The sequence below is a fragment of the Peromyscus maniculatus genome, chromosome 5 (assembly GCF_049852395.1).
Source record: "Peromyscus maniculatus bairdii isolate BWxNUB_F1_BW_parent chromosome 5, HU_Pman_BW_mat_3.1, whole genome shotgun sequence".
In the NCBI taxonomy this organism is placed as follows: domain Eukaryota; kingdom Metazoa; phylum Chordata; class Mammalia; order Rodentia; family Cricetidae; genus Peromyscus; species Peromyscus maniculatus.
The window spans coordinates 43,636,731-43,653,697 of NC_134856.1; the positions used below are offsets into that span (position 1 = coordinate 43,636,731).

Here is a 16,967-nt window from a genome sequence, read left to right on the forward strand (position 1 = left end):
AGCCTATAGTGTCTAGGAAAGACATTGCCCTGCTCCATTATAAGGCAACTCCATTTAAATTCATTTTATATATGCATATGTATATTTTTAGGAAGCTTTTATAGTAGCAGGGTTTCCATGTGACTTTTCAAAGGTCTTTGGTGTTAGTAATCCATGCTCCCTCCTCTCATATGTTGATGCTAGCTTTTAATATTTAGATATGTGTTTAAATTGGAGTACCCATAAAAGTCAGGAAACTAGTAAGGGGTCAGACAGAAGGTTTCAAGGTTAATTTGACTAAATATTTATCAATCTTGTTAATCTTTTCCAATAACATACTTTCATTGATTATTTCTATTTCTGATTTTTATCATCTCTTCTCATCTACTATTTGGGGTGGTGTTTATTTTTCTAAAGCTTCTATGTTCACCATTAATTTAAGACCTCTTGGCTTTTTTATGTAGGCACTTAGTGCTATAAACTTTTCTCTTAAGACTGCCTTCACTGGGTCCCATAGATTTTGATATGTTGTATTTTTATTTTCATTCAGTTCTAGGAAATAATAATTTCCTTCTTGATTTCCTCCTTGGCCCGACTGCCATTCAGGAGTGTGTTGTTTAGTTTCCATGAGTTTGAGTACTTTCTGCAGTTTGCACTGCTGTTGATCTCCAGCTTTGTTTCATTATGCTCAGATCCAATGCTGAATGTTATTTCAGTTTTCCTTTATTTGTTGAGACTTGCTTTGTATCCTACTGTGTGGTCAGTTTTGGAGAAAGTTCCATGGGCTTCTGAGAAGATGTGTAATCTTTAGTGACTGGGTGGAATGTTCTGTAGATGTCTGTTAGGTCTTTCTGATTTATGATGTCATTTAACTCTAATGTTTCTGTTATTTTTGGTCCAGATGACCTATTGGTGAAAGTGAGGTATTGAAGTCACCCACAATCACTGTGTTAATATGTGGATTTTTTTTATTTCATAAAATATATATCCCTTTCCCAACTCCTCCACATCATCCCCACATCTCTACCCATCCAATTTCATTCTCTCTCTCTCTCTCTCTCTCTCTCTCTCTCTCTCTCTCTCTCTCTCTGCCTCTCTTAAAAAAACAGTAAAAACAGCAAAAACAAAATTGAAACAAGGGAAAATAAAATAAGAAAATTAGTAAGACATGTTAAAAAAAAAACAGGAAGTCCTTCTTATGTCACCCAACTAATCTGTGGCTTTAGATCTAGTAATATGACTTTTGTGAAGTTGGGTATGCCTGTGTTTAGTTCATATATGTGGTGATATTTTGTTTGTGCACTAACAAATAAAGCTTTCCTGGAGATCAGAGTATGGAGCTAGCCACTAGTTAACCACAGAAGCCAGGCAGTGGTGGCTCATACCTTTAATCCCAGCACTTGGGAGGAGAAAACAGGAAGATCAGGAGTTCAAGGCCACTCTTGGCTATACAATACTGATCCAGTCTGAAAGAGAAACAGAGCCAAACAGTGGAGGCACACTCCTTTAATCCCAGGACTTGGGAGGTAGAGACAGGAAGTGATATGGCTGGGCAGAGAGAGGAATATAAGGCAGGAGGAGACAGAAGCTCACCCCCCTTTTCAGGCTGAGGATTTGGTAAGGTAAGAAGTGGCTGTGGCTGCTCCTTTACTTCTCTTAACTTTCAACATGTACCCCTATTTCTGACTCCAGGTTTTTATTATTTAGACCAATTAGAATTTGCACTACACATATATGTTCAGAATTGTAATAGCCTCTTGGTGGCTTTTACCTTCAATGAATACGAAGTGATCTTCCTTATTTTTTATTTGAAGTCTGTTTTGTCAGATATTAGAATAACTATGCCTGCTTGCTTCTTGGTTTCATTTTCTTAAAATACCTTTTTCCATCCTTTAACTCCAAGGTGGTGTCTATTTTTTATTGTGGGTTGTGTTTCTCGGAAGCACAAAAAGATGGATGCTGTTTTCTAATCTAATCTGCTAGTCTGTATCTTTTTATTGGAAAATTAAGACCACTAATATTAAGAGTTATTATTCAACCATGTGTATTGATTCCTGGGTTTTTTGTTTTGTTTTGTTTTCTTAGACTTATTTTGACTAGCTGGTTTGGCATTGTTTATTTTATCCCATGTGCTTATCCTTCTCTGCAGACTAAAATCTTCCCTCCAGTACCCTCTGTAGAGTTGTTTAAGTGCCTATCAACTATAAAATGCATATTTATTTCAAGCACACATGAAGCATACAGTGCAAAGCCATAAAACAAGGCTCATTCAAGTTCAACTTAACGGAGAAACCCTGTCTCAAAAAAAAATTTCAACTTAATGAAATTGCCTTGAGTATATTTTCTAACCATGGCATAATTAAATCATAGACAGATTTCTCATTGTTGGAGGAAAGGAGATTTAAGTTTATCGTGTGGGCCACCAAGATGGCCCAACAGATGAAGGCACTTACTACCAGTCCTAACAATCTGAGTTTGATCCCAAGGTCCCACATGGTAGAAAAAGAGAACAGACTCTTACAAGTTGTCCTCTGACCACCACAAATGCACAATTGCATATGTGCGCGCGCGCGCACACACACACACACACACACACACACACACACACACACACACACACACACACCTTTTAAGTATACCTGGTTATTGAGTTGGAATTAGAAATATCAGCCTAAACTCCTGGTTTTTAATATAAAGATATGTACAGAAACATACACAAGTTTCCCAGCTCTGTCACCAGGAGGGCTTGGAAACAATGATACACCAGTAGCAATGAGGGCCCCATCATCCGGATCTTGGTATCAAAATATCATTCTCCAGTAAATGGCAAGGATCCTTGGTGAAAGGATTTTTCTGGTACTGAAGCAGGGAAACTTTTTGTTGTGCCATAAAGAACCTAAAGATTATGGACACATAACAGGGCATAAGAACCAACTCCAAGAGCCTCCCACCATCTAAATCTGAGACAATTTGAAAGTCAAAATAAAACAATGCCATAATTATAATATAATGACCTATAGCAGTGATTGTCAACCTTCCTAATGCTGTGACTCTTTAATACAGTTCCTCATGTTGTGGTGACCCCCCCCATAAAATTATTTTCATTGTTACTTCATAACTGTAATTTTGCTACTGTCATGAATTGTAATGTAAACATCTGTTTTCTGATGGCCTTAGGTGACTCCTGTGAAAGGGTCGCAATCCGCAGGTTTAGAACCACTGGTCTATAATGTATTGAGTGGGAATCATAACTCTACTGTCATAAGCATATGAATAAATACATGAGAGAATGAAGTTCTGTTCTTGACAACAGAATACCAACTAAGTGTAGAAAGGTTGATGGTATTAGCAAATGATTGAGGATGCTAACATTAGTGTGTGACTGTTTGGCTAAGAACAGGGCATTTATCCAGGCGTGGTAATAACAGCCTGTAGTCCTGGTAATTGGCAGGTGGAGGCAAAAGGATCAGAAGTCCAAGGTCATCCTCAAGGAAGGCAAGATCGACTGGATAAAGAGGGATTCATACAACTTTTCTCTAAGTTTTACATGGTATTAATTGAAGATCATTTGAAATAGCTTGTTCATGAAAAAAATTAAAATCATGTAAATCTGTGCATCCCTCATGAGCTAAGCAACTTAAATAAAAACAAGGCAAGAAGAGTCAAGGGATGTTTACACAACCAACTTCAAAAGCAAAACTGTGGGGCCAAGAGTGGTGGTACACAACTATAACCCCAGCAAAGGAGGCAGAGGCAAGAGGATCTCTGTGAGTTCAAGGCCAGCCTGTTCTGCATGGTGAGTCCCAGCCAGGGCTACATAATGAGACTCAGTCTCAAAAATCTAAAATAAAAGTTATTATTTCTTCTCCCTATTACATAATTTTAATGGAAAAAAACAGAGAGATAAACTGACATTTGAAAAATTATTTGAACTTGATCAAATTTCTTTTGGTTCCTGCAGAAGAGAATCCAAGACAGTGGTTCTCCGCAATGTCACACCCCTAATTGTGGCCTGGCGGATCACCAGCATGGAGCACCTAGGTGATGACTTCACTGTGTCCGTGATGCAGGCCAGCATCCCACCCAAGGGAGAGTTTGGGGTGCAGGTGCACTTCCAGCCCACCAAACCAGTCAACATCAAGAAGGCCATTCGGATTGAGGTGAGAAGTGACATCCCCGTAGATTTGATTATCAAATATGCATTCATGAGTACACACACACACACACACACACACACACACACACACACACACCACGGAGTTCTCTTTGTTGAATACCCACATCTGATCCCTGTGTGCTATCTCCAGCCCGTGATATCTTGCTCTGCACACAGCAAGCTCAATAAAGGCAGTATCACTCAGAGCAGATTTCTTACTTCCAAAAACAATACTCAGTATGGAATGAATAAATGAATGAATGAATACATGAATACATGAATAATGTTACTATATCTAAGTAAACATTACTTGCCTCACCTCATAGCCTAAACCCAGCCATCTATCAAGTTTTTGTTTTGGTGACCATCACCTTCACTGTTGCTCCCAGCTGGCACCTGACAACCATCTCAATGCCCCACTTGTCCTGATGCAGGTCCTTTCAATCCAGTCCCCCCAGCAATCCTCACTAGTTCCGCCTCCAAGGGTGTCTCCTTCCCACTGCCATCTTGGTCTGCACTGCTGGTGCCCCCCTCATCCAGGCCGCTTGGACCCCGGCCTCTCCTGTATTCCCCACAAGTGCCCACAGGGCTCTGTGCAGTCTTGGTCAGTGGGGTTGCTCACCCCTCTCGGTGCGCTTTGCTCTCCTCTCTCAGCAGCGAGGGTGGCGCCTTGGTCTCGGCTGCATCTTGCTCCACCCTCACCTCTAATTATCGTCTCCCATCCTCTTGTGTAAGCTCTCGCCTGCTTGCACTACTACGCCCCTGCTGAAAGTTTTTCTCTAAGCTTTGCGGGGAGTTGGCACCTGCTTGAAGATCTGCTGACATCGCTGCCTCAGTGGGCCTAACTTATGTCCCACTGACGGAATCGCCTGTGTGTGTAACCAGTCTGTATCCTCCATCCTGCAGAGACCCACTCCATTCTCTCTCGTGTCCTTCTGCTTGCTGATTGGTAGATGAACTCCATCATGCAGGATCTCTCCTGATTTGTTCATCATCTGTATTAGTTTCCGGGGACCACTGTGACAAACCACCACAACCTAGAACAGACCTTCCTCCTAGTAGTTCTGAAGACTCGCAGGACTGCACCCCCTCTGAAGGCTCCAGGGAAGGGCCTTTCCTTGACCCTTCTGGTTTGAGGGGCCTAGGAGTGGGTGCCTCGGCTTGTGCCTGTGACCCTCCAACCTCTGTCTACATCATCAGAAGGCAGTCTCCTGCCTGTCTCCTGTATTCTAGAGAGACGCAGGAAGCCCTCCATACCCAGGAATTCTCCACCCACAGATCCAACCATACTGGAAAATGTGTATTGAAAGAGAAGATAGAAATTCTGAATTAATGCTTGAGTTGGGGGATGAAAAGATGTTTGGTGGTTAGGAACACGTGCTGCTCTTACAGAACAGTTCCCAGCACCCATTTTTTTGGGTGTTCACAATAGCCTGTAACTCCAACTCCAGATTTCAACAACATCTTCTGGCCTCAATGAATATCTACACCCACATGCACATACCCACACACATACACATAATTTTAAAAATAAATTTTTTAAATCTTAAATTGAGTGGCAATTGTAAATTTCCTCTTGCACCCAAGCACAGGGAACACAAACTGGTGGCTTTGTTTTTCGACTGGAGTCTTCAGCAAGATGGCAGAGGCCTCCACCTCTGTGTTGGATCACCCCAGATGCTCTTGTCCTGACCAATGGACCCTTTATCGCCTCCTGGTTTGTGTCCAAGGTCAACAGTCAACTAGACAGAGTTAGATTGGTCTGCCAGCTGGCACCAGCTCAGTGGCTCCTGGGGACAGTGAGGAAGGAGCCTCATCAGTGACAGCACCAGAATCAGTGAGCTCCTAAAGGCCACAGATCTGAAGGTGACCATGATCACACAACTAAAATGCTTTGGATTTCCAAAACAGAAACATTCAGTATGTATTTTACATGAAAAAAAAAAAAATCTAGCGCTTTTCTACAGTTCGAGTCACAAGGAATAGAATAGTTCCAGCCCGTGCAGTGGGCAGAGCAAGATGACTTAAAGTGCGAGATCAGAAAAATTAGACTTCTAAGTTCTCAGAAATATTTCCCTACCATCTCTGCTGCCCAGTTCCCCCTACATCTTACATAGTTTGGACTCCGGACACTTTGTGGGTCTCGGCTTTCACTGCTGAAGAATTTCTCTTTCCCTGACAGGTTTTGGATGCAGACAATCTTGTTGGTGTTGTTCAGATCGAAAACATCTTGGTCTTTGCAGAATCCTACGATATTGCTTTGGACATCACCTTCCCCAAAGGTGGGCTGAGCCCTGGAAATGAGGCTGTTTGGGTAGGGAGTCCCAGGTGGAGAGACCCTAGTGTGTTGTTAGTGCAGTGGTGGGGTTGATGGGGAGGAAAAATTTTGTCATGGTGCAGTAAGCCTGGAGTGATGTTGGCAACACCACTATAAATTACAGTTTCCTCAGTGGAGGACAAGGGGTTGTTGCTAGTATGCAGTCTCCAGGGCTCTTCTCTGAGAAACTGAGAGCAGAAGCTTCTCCTCCTGCCCGCATTTTTATTCTATTGTCACTGTAACGGATTGCCACAATCCTGACCTAACACAAACGACACCAGCTGCTAATGAAACTGAGGCAGGAGGTCCTTGAGTTCAAGGCCAGCCTGGGTTACCTAATGAGAAGAACAAAGGAAAAAAGAAAAGCCCCACAATTATTACAGTCCTGAGGTCTGTTCAAAGCAGGTCTTACTGGATCTCGCTAGGTGGATACCCAAGTGATGACAGAGAAGCATTCCTTCCTGAAAGATTTGCGGTCACTAGAGACTACCCACGTCCCTTGGTTCATGTCCCCTTTCTGGATCTTGAAAGCCAGCAATATCCGACTGGATCCTTCTTTCTCATGCTGCCATCTCCCTGATCCTCCCACTCCTGCTGTCCCCCTCTACTTTTATAGGGACCTTTGTGGTTACATTGGGCCACCAAGATAATCCATGTCAGTCTCCACATTTCATGGCAGCCCATCACCAGCCTCAAGTCCACCTGCTACATCAAGTCCCCTTTGTTGTGTGTTCACAGACCCCAGGGATTAGAATAGGTGTCCTGAGACATTCTGTCTGCATGCTGCCCTGACACCGGAGTCGTGTATCTCCCCTGAGCATCTGATTCTCCACGATCCCTCCTCTCCCTGACAGGTCTCTTCCGCAGCAAGATTATTAGAGCTACATGTTAGTCAGGTGCTATTGTCTTAATATTCAGAGTCACAGGGGAGTTAATGCCCTTTTCTGGCCTCTGAGGGGTCTACCTGTATATGGGGTGTAGACACATGTAAATAGAGTTAAGAACACACACCACACTGGGCACTATGGTACACATCTGTAATCCCAGCAACAGGGAGGCAGAGCCAGGCGGATCTCTGTGAGTTCAAGGTCAACCTGATCTACAGAGTGAGTTCCAGGACAGGCACCAAAACTACACAGAGAAACCCTGTCAAAATAGTAATGATAACAATAATAATGATGAAAATAATAATAATAACACATACTGCTCTTCCAGAGGACCCAAGTTTGATTCCCCATACCCATGTCAAGCAGCTCACAACTACCTGTCATTCCAGCTCCAGAAAGACCCCACACCGCTGGCCTCTGAGCTTACCTGCATACACCCCCCACACAGATGCACATACATACATATAATTAAAAATAATAACTAATATAGATAAGTAAAGTTCCCAGACTGTTTAGCTAACAGTAGTCATGCAAGGCTAGTGACCCCTCTGAATGGAATCCCAAGGGAGGCGTGTGGGTGCACTAAGAGGTTAGTGTCGTAAAGGGTGTCTCCAGCCACAGAGTTCTCAGAAGAGAAGTTCTCTGTAATCATCACCAGGGATGATGCGCCATGTAAACTTGAGCGGGAAGGCCCTGCTCTGGCTCCCTTGTCCACTCACCCCTCCGCCATGTCCTGGCTTCTGCAGGAGCTGAAGGAGGTCTGGATTTTGGGACTATGAGGGTCATGGAGGAGGCCAAGCAGCCCCTTCAACTGAAGAACCGTGGGAAATATGAGATCGTTTTCAGGTAATCTGAATCCCATGGGGCATGTGGCAACCATCCACATCCACTCATGACAAGAAGGATGTGTCTAGGGATTTTGTATAAAGAAACTAAAAGTGCGACTGGAAAGATGGCTCAGCAGTTAAGGGCACTGGCTTCTCTTCTAGAGGACCCAGGTTCAGTTCCCAGCGCCTACATGGCAGCTCACAACCATCTGTAACTCTGGTTCCAGAGAATCTGGTACCCTCGAAGAAATATACATGCAGGCAAAAAAAAAAATCAATGAACATACAAATAAATTTTTAAAAAAGAGAGAGAGACCAGAAGCTAACTCAGTGAGTAAAGTACCTGCCGTGCTCATGTGAGGACCTGAGTTCAATCCCAACACCCACAGAAAAATCCAGGCGTCTGTAACACTAGCATAGGAGGGAACTCTCAGAGCTCTCTGGCCACCAGTCTAGCTAACTTGGTGAGTTCACTAAGAGACCTTGTCTTATAAGGGGGGGAGCAATCAAGGACCACATCTAACATTAACCTCTAGCCTCCACACACACACACAGCACACACACACACACACACACACACACACACACACACATCTGAATGCACATGTACCACAAACAAACATGTACACATATAAAAAAAAAAAAAACAAAAAACCAGGAGCTAGGAGTATAGTTCACTTGGTAAAGTGCTTGTCTAGCATGCACAAGGCCTTGAATTTGATCTCCAGCACCATGTAAACAGAGTGTATGTAGTAGCACATACTCAGCAAGTAGAGGCAGAAGGACCACAAGTTCAAAGTCATCCACCTCTCTTAAAAAGAAAAAGTGGATAACAGCTCAGGAATGACCCCTGGTGTTTGCCATCCATACCTTTACACACACACATATATATATATATATATATATATATATATATATATATATATATATGAATATGTATGTATGTATGTATGTATATGTGTGTGTGTGTGCCCACACATACAAGAACATACACTTGCATAGTGGATTTTGCTTGGTAAGATAACTACATGGGGCTAGAGACAGGCAGGCCCTCAGCAGTTCACACTGCCCTCTCCGGCGTCATGGGTTCCCTGGATAATGGTTTAAACCGATTCTTTGCTCTTGTCTTCCAGCTTCTCTGTGGACTCCTTAGGGATTTTGCCAACAAATTTAAACTCCATGATCTCAGTCCAACCCAAAAGGGGTTCACTGACCTCAGCAGATAAGCCCACGACCATCCAGGTGTACTTCCGTGCCAAAAAGGAAGTGAAGATTGAAGGCCAGCCTGTTCTGCGCTGCCAGGTGAGAGCCCAGAGAAACGGGCTCACTGTCCGGACTGTAGGCATTCTGATGAGAAGAGGGGAGGAGGGGGCGCCTGGGTGGCAGCCAAAGAAGCTACACCAGAGTTCAGTCCCAACTAACGGGGACAGGTAAGTCAGGACAGGTGTGAAAAGTCACCAGAAATATAGATAATATATTCAAATACATTTATTAATATTATATTAGTAATATATTATATTTAAAATACGTGTTTTATATATTATATACATACAGGAGGCCACACAAGCCCCCACCCCTAACTGAGGACCTATTGACAGTTGATGGCTGTCAGGGGGGAAAGTCAGTTCTCTTTAAGGTTTGATGTCTGGTAGGCTGACCATTCTCCAATGGAGAGACCCATGTCTTTGTGGATAGCACTGCTGAATCAAAGGTTATTTAAAACAGAGAACATGGAGTTGGGAAGTGGATGTGGGAGTCAAGGTCTGGGAGGAGTTGGAGGGGGAAGTGGTAGATGAATGTGGTTGAAATAAATTGTAGGCATGTAAGACATTCTCAAAAAAATAAATTTAAAAGGTTTTTTTTTTAATTTCATGATGTTCTAAGTAAGCTTATAATTTTATGTTAGGGCAAATTCATAACTCCTTGGCTGCATGTGGCCTACGGACCAAAGGTCAAACATACCTCAGGAAGGGTATCAGTCATGAAAGCAAGCAAGAAGACACTTTTGGAATGGGAATTCTATTGCTGTATCACTGACTAACATCTTCCCTTCTTCCTTCTCTAGATTATTGAGCCCAATCTCCCAGAAAGTGAAATCATTGCCAGCATCCCAATTAAGTTTTCTGTGAATGCAGTATACTCCAAATTCATCATCAGCCCCTCCTCTGTCATCAACTTTGGGGCTTTGATCTGCGGTACCAGGAAAACTACCACCTTCACCATAGAAAACCAAGGCATAATCGACTTCAGATATGCCCTCTACAGGCTGACAGGGGAGAGTCCGATTCATCAAAAGAAGGCGTAAGAAGTCATTGGCTTGGTGCTTTGTACCCTTCAAAGAGCTGTGACATACTTTACCTAACTAAATTCACCCATCCCCTTGCATGAATGAAGATGCTCAAGTTTAGAACTGTCTCATAAAAGATTATGTGGGAAATCATCAGTAGGGGTTGGTTCCGAACCACATCTTCTGATCAGATTTCATGCATTTTCTAGCTGCCATCAAACAAAGGATAAATTTTAGTTGAGCAAATGTAAAGTCTTCTGGATGGATGTGATGGTGCATAACTCTGTCCAGGACTCAGAAAGTGGAGGCAGAAGGGCACACGTCATCCTTGCCTTCCTAGCAAGTTCTAGGCCAGCGTGGGCTACTTGAGACTCTTTCTCATGGATGGATGGATGGATGGATGGATGGATGGATGGATGGATGGATGGATGGATGGATGGTGAGAGAAGAAGGAGAAAGTGAGGAAGTAGAAAGGGAGGAGCAAAGTCTTCCATGGAAAGATACTGGATTTTATGTGCTGTCCTGGTGTTTCTGGTGTGCTAAAAGACTGGTAAGCCATTGCCCTCTCTGTCATCCTACAGGATATTGAGGGATGATTAGAGACAGAAAAAAAATTAATCAAAAGAAGGCTAAACTATGCCTTCACTGTGGGGGAGTGGCGAAGGGTGCCCTGGAATGCAGGCGAGAGGAATCAGAATGGTACCCAGCAAGCACCACCCCTCCTTTGCCCCGTGAAGACCCCTGGTCGCCACAGCTGCCTCAGTAGTTCCAGTGGCAACACGCTCTTCTTCAACATGTGTCTCTCACCAGACCAAAAAACCCACCGCTCTTTTGGGTGCTCTTGGCTCCCCAACTGTTCTGTTGTTTTGCTTAGAAGCAAATTTGAAAGGTGGCTCTGACAAGTTCCCAAGCTGCATCTCCCTTGCTTTCTTACTTTCTGATGTTTCACAGACAGACCTCCTCCTCTTGCTGCTTTTGGTAGTTTTGGATTTTCTTCAACTCGAATTTTTCTATACTGGCAAAGTTTGAACATATTAAGAAATTTGGGTTTAAATTGCCTAAAATTTCTTCCTTCCAATTTTAGTTCCAACCTCCTCACAGTTTCTTTTGTAGTGATTTAGTAGTGCTTCTGGTGATTATAATTTATATTTTGATTTAAGTTATTTTTATTTGGGGGTTGGAAGATGGCTCAGTAGTTAAGGGCACTTGCGGTTCTTGCAGAGGTCTTGGGTTTGGTTCCCAGCACCAACACAGTGGCTCACAATGTAACTCCATGCAAAATCCCTTCTGGCCTCCATGGCTACCAGGCATACACATGGTACACACACATACATGCAAGAAAAAAACACTTGTGCACATAATTCTTAAACAAATAGTTTTAATTAATTTATTTAGTATTTAATTTTTTTCACTTTAGCTTGCGTGAATTCAAAACACACAAGCAGATGTGTTCCTGTCATCAAACAAGTGAATGAATACATAAGATTTTCAAAATATTTAAGATTCATCTCAAATATAGTTGCACACTCTAGGTACAGGGGTCTCTGGACAAACTAACAATTGGGTACATTGGTTTCAAGTGAAGTCAAGTTGCTAAAACCTGTATCTATTATTTATACTAGCCTTTATACACATCACAGCTATAAACATGAAAAATGGAGACAAAATTCATCATTTCATGTATAAAATGATATCAGGTAAGGTTTTATATATCTGACTAATTTCCAAAACGGTGCTTCCCAGTGAACTCAAACACTTAAAATCTCATTTCCTGTTCATGGTGCTGAGGGATGAGCACAGGACCTGAAGTGTACTTGGCAGGCACTGTGTGAGCTGCAGCAATAGCCCACCTTGTTGTTGTTGTTGTTTTAAGACAGGGTCTTACTAAGTAGTCCATGTTGACCTAGAACTTGCTTGTAACCCAAGCAAGCTTCCAGTGTGCAAACCTCTTGCTTTGGCTTCCCCAGGGTATCTGGAATTAGCAGGCCTGGCCCAGGCCTGGTGTGTGCTCACCTGCTTATTATGTTTTTGTTGTATGTTTTGTTGTGGTTGTTTCTGACACCAGCCAGCTTTCTGTCACTGTAACGAAAGAACTCAGGCAATAAATTTACAAAGAGAAAAGGATGTCCGTGCTCCTTGTTTTGGAAATGCAGAGCACGATCAGTTGGGTGTGAAGCTAGGCAGGACTTCATGGCTAGTACATACAGCCGAGAAAAACTCTTCCTCTCAGACCAGGAAGTAAAAGAGAGAGGGAGAAGGGGCTAGGGTCCTCTAATCCCCGTCAAGGGACTGTCAGTGAGTTAAGGACCTCCTAATATCGTTATCCTGGGGATCAAGCCTTAACACATGAACTTTGCCTGAAGTAATTTTCAAAATCCTTATGATTTGCATTCCACGAGTATAATTAATTACCCATGTCACTTCCTTATAATTGTTCAATGAATTTGGTCAGTGAGTACAAGGTTACAATGCCACTCCAATACCTTCCTGAACAAAGGAAAGCCCTCTCCTACCCCCAGAGCCCGGAAGAGACCTCAAACAGGCAGGTAGTGTCTCCTATCCCCAGCAAAACCTGAGGCTGTACCCTTGCTTCTCTGATCAGAACCAGCCACGTAAGGCACGCAAGAACCCGAGAGAGTGAGAGCTTCTTCAAGCCTGGAGCTACTAAAGCAACCAAGTTCTCAGACATAGTCCAGAAAGACATGAACATAGCAAACCAGGTGAGTGCCCCTCCTTTCTCACAGAAAGGCAGCAAGGACACCTTCCAGTGAGTTCTTGCCACCAAACACTTCTCTAATATAACAGTTTCCTAAATTTTGTGTATGTGTGTGAATTTTGTGCACATGAGTGCAGGTGCTGATGAAGCCAGAAGAGGGTGTCAGATCCCTGGAGTTACAGTTAGGGTTTTATTGATGTGATGAGCCACTGTGATCATAGCAACTCTTATTAAAGAAAACATTTAATTGGAGAGGGTAAGAGTGGGGTTAAGTGATAAAAGTACATCTCCGATGGGAAGAATGGCAGTTGATGAAACTTGCCCCACACCACTACTCAGATCCTATGGACTCCAAGTATGCATAACAGGGGCATTGAACAAGACATCGGAAGTCAGATCACCTGCTCTTGGGCAGCTTTGTGAAACTGAACAAGAGTAGAGACAAGCTAAGAACCAGGAGGGCATGCTATTCATGTGGTAGACTGCTCTGAAGTCATTCCCTATGATGGGGAGTACTGTGCATTGATTGTCAGCCCCAGGGTAGGATTATAAGCACCTTCCAACATCATGCACTGGCATCACATCTGGCAGGGGTACCCTAACACCTTCACCAGCTCCTGCTGAGGTTCCATGATCCAGCAGGAGATCTAGCTGCCAGAGTACGGGTCCGGTGAGACAGGACACTCACAGCCCAAGTCATACAAAGCATCATTCACACAGCGAAGAAGCAACAGCTAACATATCTAGGGCCTTATCCTCTAGGATCCAAGAAGTTGTCCAAGGTAGTGGAGTCTTGCATGCACTTGGCCACTTCCCACTGCAGTCCCCAAACTCATTCTGCTCCGGGTTTCAGACCCCTGAAGATATTTGGGTCTCTGAGCTAAAACACTACAAAACATCTAGAAATGTGAGGACAGAGACTGGGCTACCCAAGACAATCTTTCTGTCGTGGGACATTGTATTTCAAGTATATGCTACAGATATCTTGAGAAATACAAGTAGGAGGGGGAGGGCTGGGTCTGCAGGGACATGTGAGGCCTTCTCTATAATGACCTTCTCTTTAGCACCAATTCTTCCCTATGTGCTACAGTATGCACTCATGAGTGTCCTCTCATTTAACCCTCCAGTGATCCACTGTGCAAAGGACATTTATAGATACACAAACTGAGACTCAGAGAAGTCATTTTTTTCCAAGGTCAAACCATACACATTGGGGATTGAGTTCAAACCTCAGATTGTCTGTCATAGTTGCTGTTCTGTTGCTATGAAAAAGACACCATGACCAAGGCAGCTTATAAAAGAAAATATTTAATTGGGGAGTTGCTTATGGTTTCTGAGGGTGAGTCTGTGATCATCATGGCAGGAAGCATGGTGGCAGACAGGCAGTCATGGCACTGGAGCAGCAGCTGAGAGCTTACATCCTGATCCGAAGGCCAGAGGCAAAGAGTGAGACTGGACTGGCAGGGGCTTTTGAAACCATAAAGCCCACCCTCAGTGACACACCTCCTCCAACAAGGCCACACCTCCTAATCCCCTCCCAAGCTGCTCTATCAACTGGGGACCAAGCATTCATTCAAATATATGGGCCTATGGAGGCCGTTCTCTTTCAAACCCACAGTATCTCATTCAAACCCCATCATCTCAACTGCTATTCCATTCTGCACCCCATCCAACCCCTGCTGCTTTGAGATTTCCCCCATGCAGATAAGTATTCTATAATGTAGACATGATCTGTTTCCTTGAGCCCTTGGTTCTGTCATGACTGATCAGAAGGGATGCACAGAAAGGAACCATCATGAACACCCAGGGCCTCTGCCCCTCCAGGCAAAGAGAAGGCCCCACTGTTTCCCTATTTCCTTATCTGGGCTCTTGTGGAACGTCTCAGCCTCAGTTACCCACTCTGCTTCCTTCCTCCCTGCCCTTCCCGCCTTTGCCCTGCAGGCCCGCTTCTCCCATGGCATGTTCACTGTATACCCAGGATTTGGCTCTATCCCTTCCGGAGGACAGCAGGTCATCACTGTGGAGTGTGTGGCTGACCCTGTGGGGAGGTGTGAAGAGTTTCTGGCCATCGATATCTCTGACCGAGACACTAGAGAAAATCCTGCTGGCATTCCTTACACTCTCCTTGCTGAAGCATGTCTGCCAGGTACTGCGACTTGGATTGGACAACACTCCTAAAAGACTGGCACTTTTGCCAGCCCTCCCTCTCCAGGAAAACCCCTCTAGAGATGTCCAGCAGTCAAGGCTGGGCTGCTTCCTCTGACAACTTAGAACCTCTTCCGGGGTCTTCGGCCATATTTGTTGTTAAAGCCTTAGCACGTATAGAAGAGACTCTGCTTCTCCAGATCCTTAGCCTTCCTGGGTCTGTTCCTGGATTCCCAGATGAGTAGTGCTGTCTGAGAAATGAGCTGGCATGGGATGTGGCCCAGGACTGAGGGGCAGACCTCAGGCCATTTCTTGTGGACATATTCAGAGAGCAATGCCCAATAAAGTGTGCTGATCGTTTAACCCAGCAAGGGCTCAGGTGAAGCTTTGGCTCTAAGCCACCTAGAGCCCCAAACCAAAATAAGCCAACTCCCTCCTCCCTCTTAAGTCCACCCAAGACCTTGGTTCTCACCAGCCCTTGCCAATGAAAGGAAAACACTAATTGAGATGTATCAACCAGAATGGACAAAAGAGGAAGCCGATAGACTTTGTCCCATCACTTACATCCCAGTGTGTGGATTGCCCAATCTGTCCTCCATGACTCTCACTTTTTATTATCATTGTTTGTATTTGCAATGCAAGGGATAGAACCCAAGGCATTCTGTATGCTAGGCAAGTACTCAGTCATTAAATGGAATACTAGCTTGTGGTTCTCCTTTGTCGAAATCCAAATATCATGGACTAGCAAGATGGTTCAGAAGGTTAAGGGTGCTTGCCACCAAACTTAACACACTCAGTACAACCCACAGAATCCACATGGTAGAAAAGAATAGACTCCTACAAGTTGTCCTATGAACTCCAAAAAGAATATGCATTCACTCACATTCATACACACACACACATACACACACACACACACACACACACACACACACACACACACACACACACACGGGGGGGGGGGGGGGAGGAATAAATGTAATATTTTAAAGTTTTTAATCCAAATCAGCATGACAGAAAGCCAGGATTCCGGCAGCCAGCCAGTCTCACGTTCTTTTCTCCACTCCCTAGCATTTGTGACTGACAACAACGTCTCAATATTTGAGGAACACCAGATCTGTACCAGCCCCAACCTGTACCACATCCTACAGACCATACAGGGTGGAGGGCTGTTTGTGGAGGATGAAAATAAGTTCATCTTCTGCAATGTGCTGGTGGGTCATCAGGCCAAGGCTCGGTTCAAGATCAGCAATGTGGGAAAGATTGCCTGTGATATCAACATTGTAGTCAAGCCTATCTCCAACAAGGTAGGAGGCTCCTGGTGACCCTGGCCCTCTTTAGTTGGTATAAAGCCAGGAAAGGAACCCTGGGAAGGCCCTGCTCTGGAGCCCCTGCACCTAGGTGGGAACCATGAGGTGCTCAGGCCCTGTTAGAAGTTCTATGAGGTCACAAGGCCACTTCCTATAGGCCAAGGACTATATCTGCATGTGTGTGTCCTGTGTGTACCTTTGTACTAAATTAGTTCATACTACTGGGGACCTCATTTGTCTGTCCAGCTGAACTCACTGTTGATATATACAAGCACTGGGAGAGAAAACAAAGATGGCCACCAAGTTCAGGCAGGTTAGCCTCCAATCTCCCATTCTTCCAGTC

At 44.1% G+C, this 16,967-nt stretch overlaps 1 protein-coding gene across 2 annotated transcripts in view; it reads left to right on the plus strand.

The window, feature by feature from the left end:
* The window catches only part of Hydin (HYDIN axonemal central pair apparatus protein), a 358,418-nt gene that overhangs the window by 296,397 nt on the left and 45,054 nt on the right, over positions 1–16,967 (plus strand). For both annotated transcript variants that reach the window (XM_042277692.2, XM_015992939.3), the window contains exons 53-60: positions 3,941–4,139; positions 6,318–6,417; positions 8,086–8,185; positions 9,300–9,468; positions 10,232–10,467; positions 13,056–13,173; positions 15,111–15,315; positions 16,386–16,621. In XM_042277692.2, the coding sequence (XP_042133626.1) occupies positions 3,941–4,139; positions 6,318–6,417; positions 8,086–8,185; positions 9,300–9,468; positions 10,232–10,467; positions 13,056–13,173; positions 15,111–15,315; positions 16,386–16,621 (1,363 nt within the window). The remainder of the gene's footprint in view (positions 1–3,940; positions 4,140–6,317; positions 6,418–8,085; positions 8,186–9,299; positions 9,469–10,231; positions 10,468–13,055; positions 13,174–15,110; positions 15,316–16,385; positions 16,622–16,967) is intronic.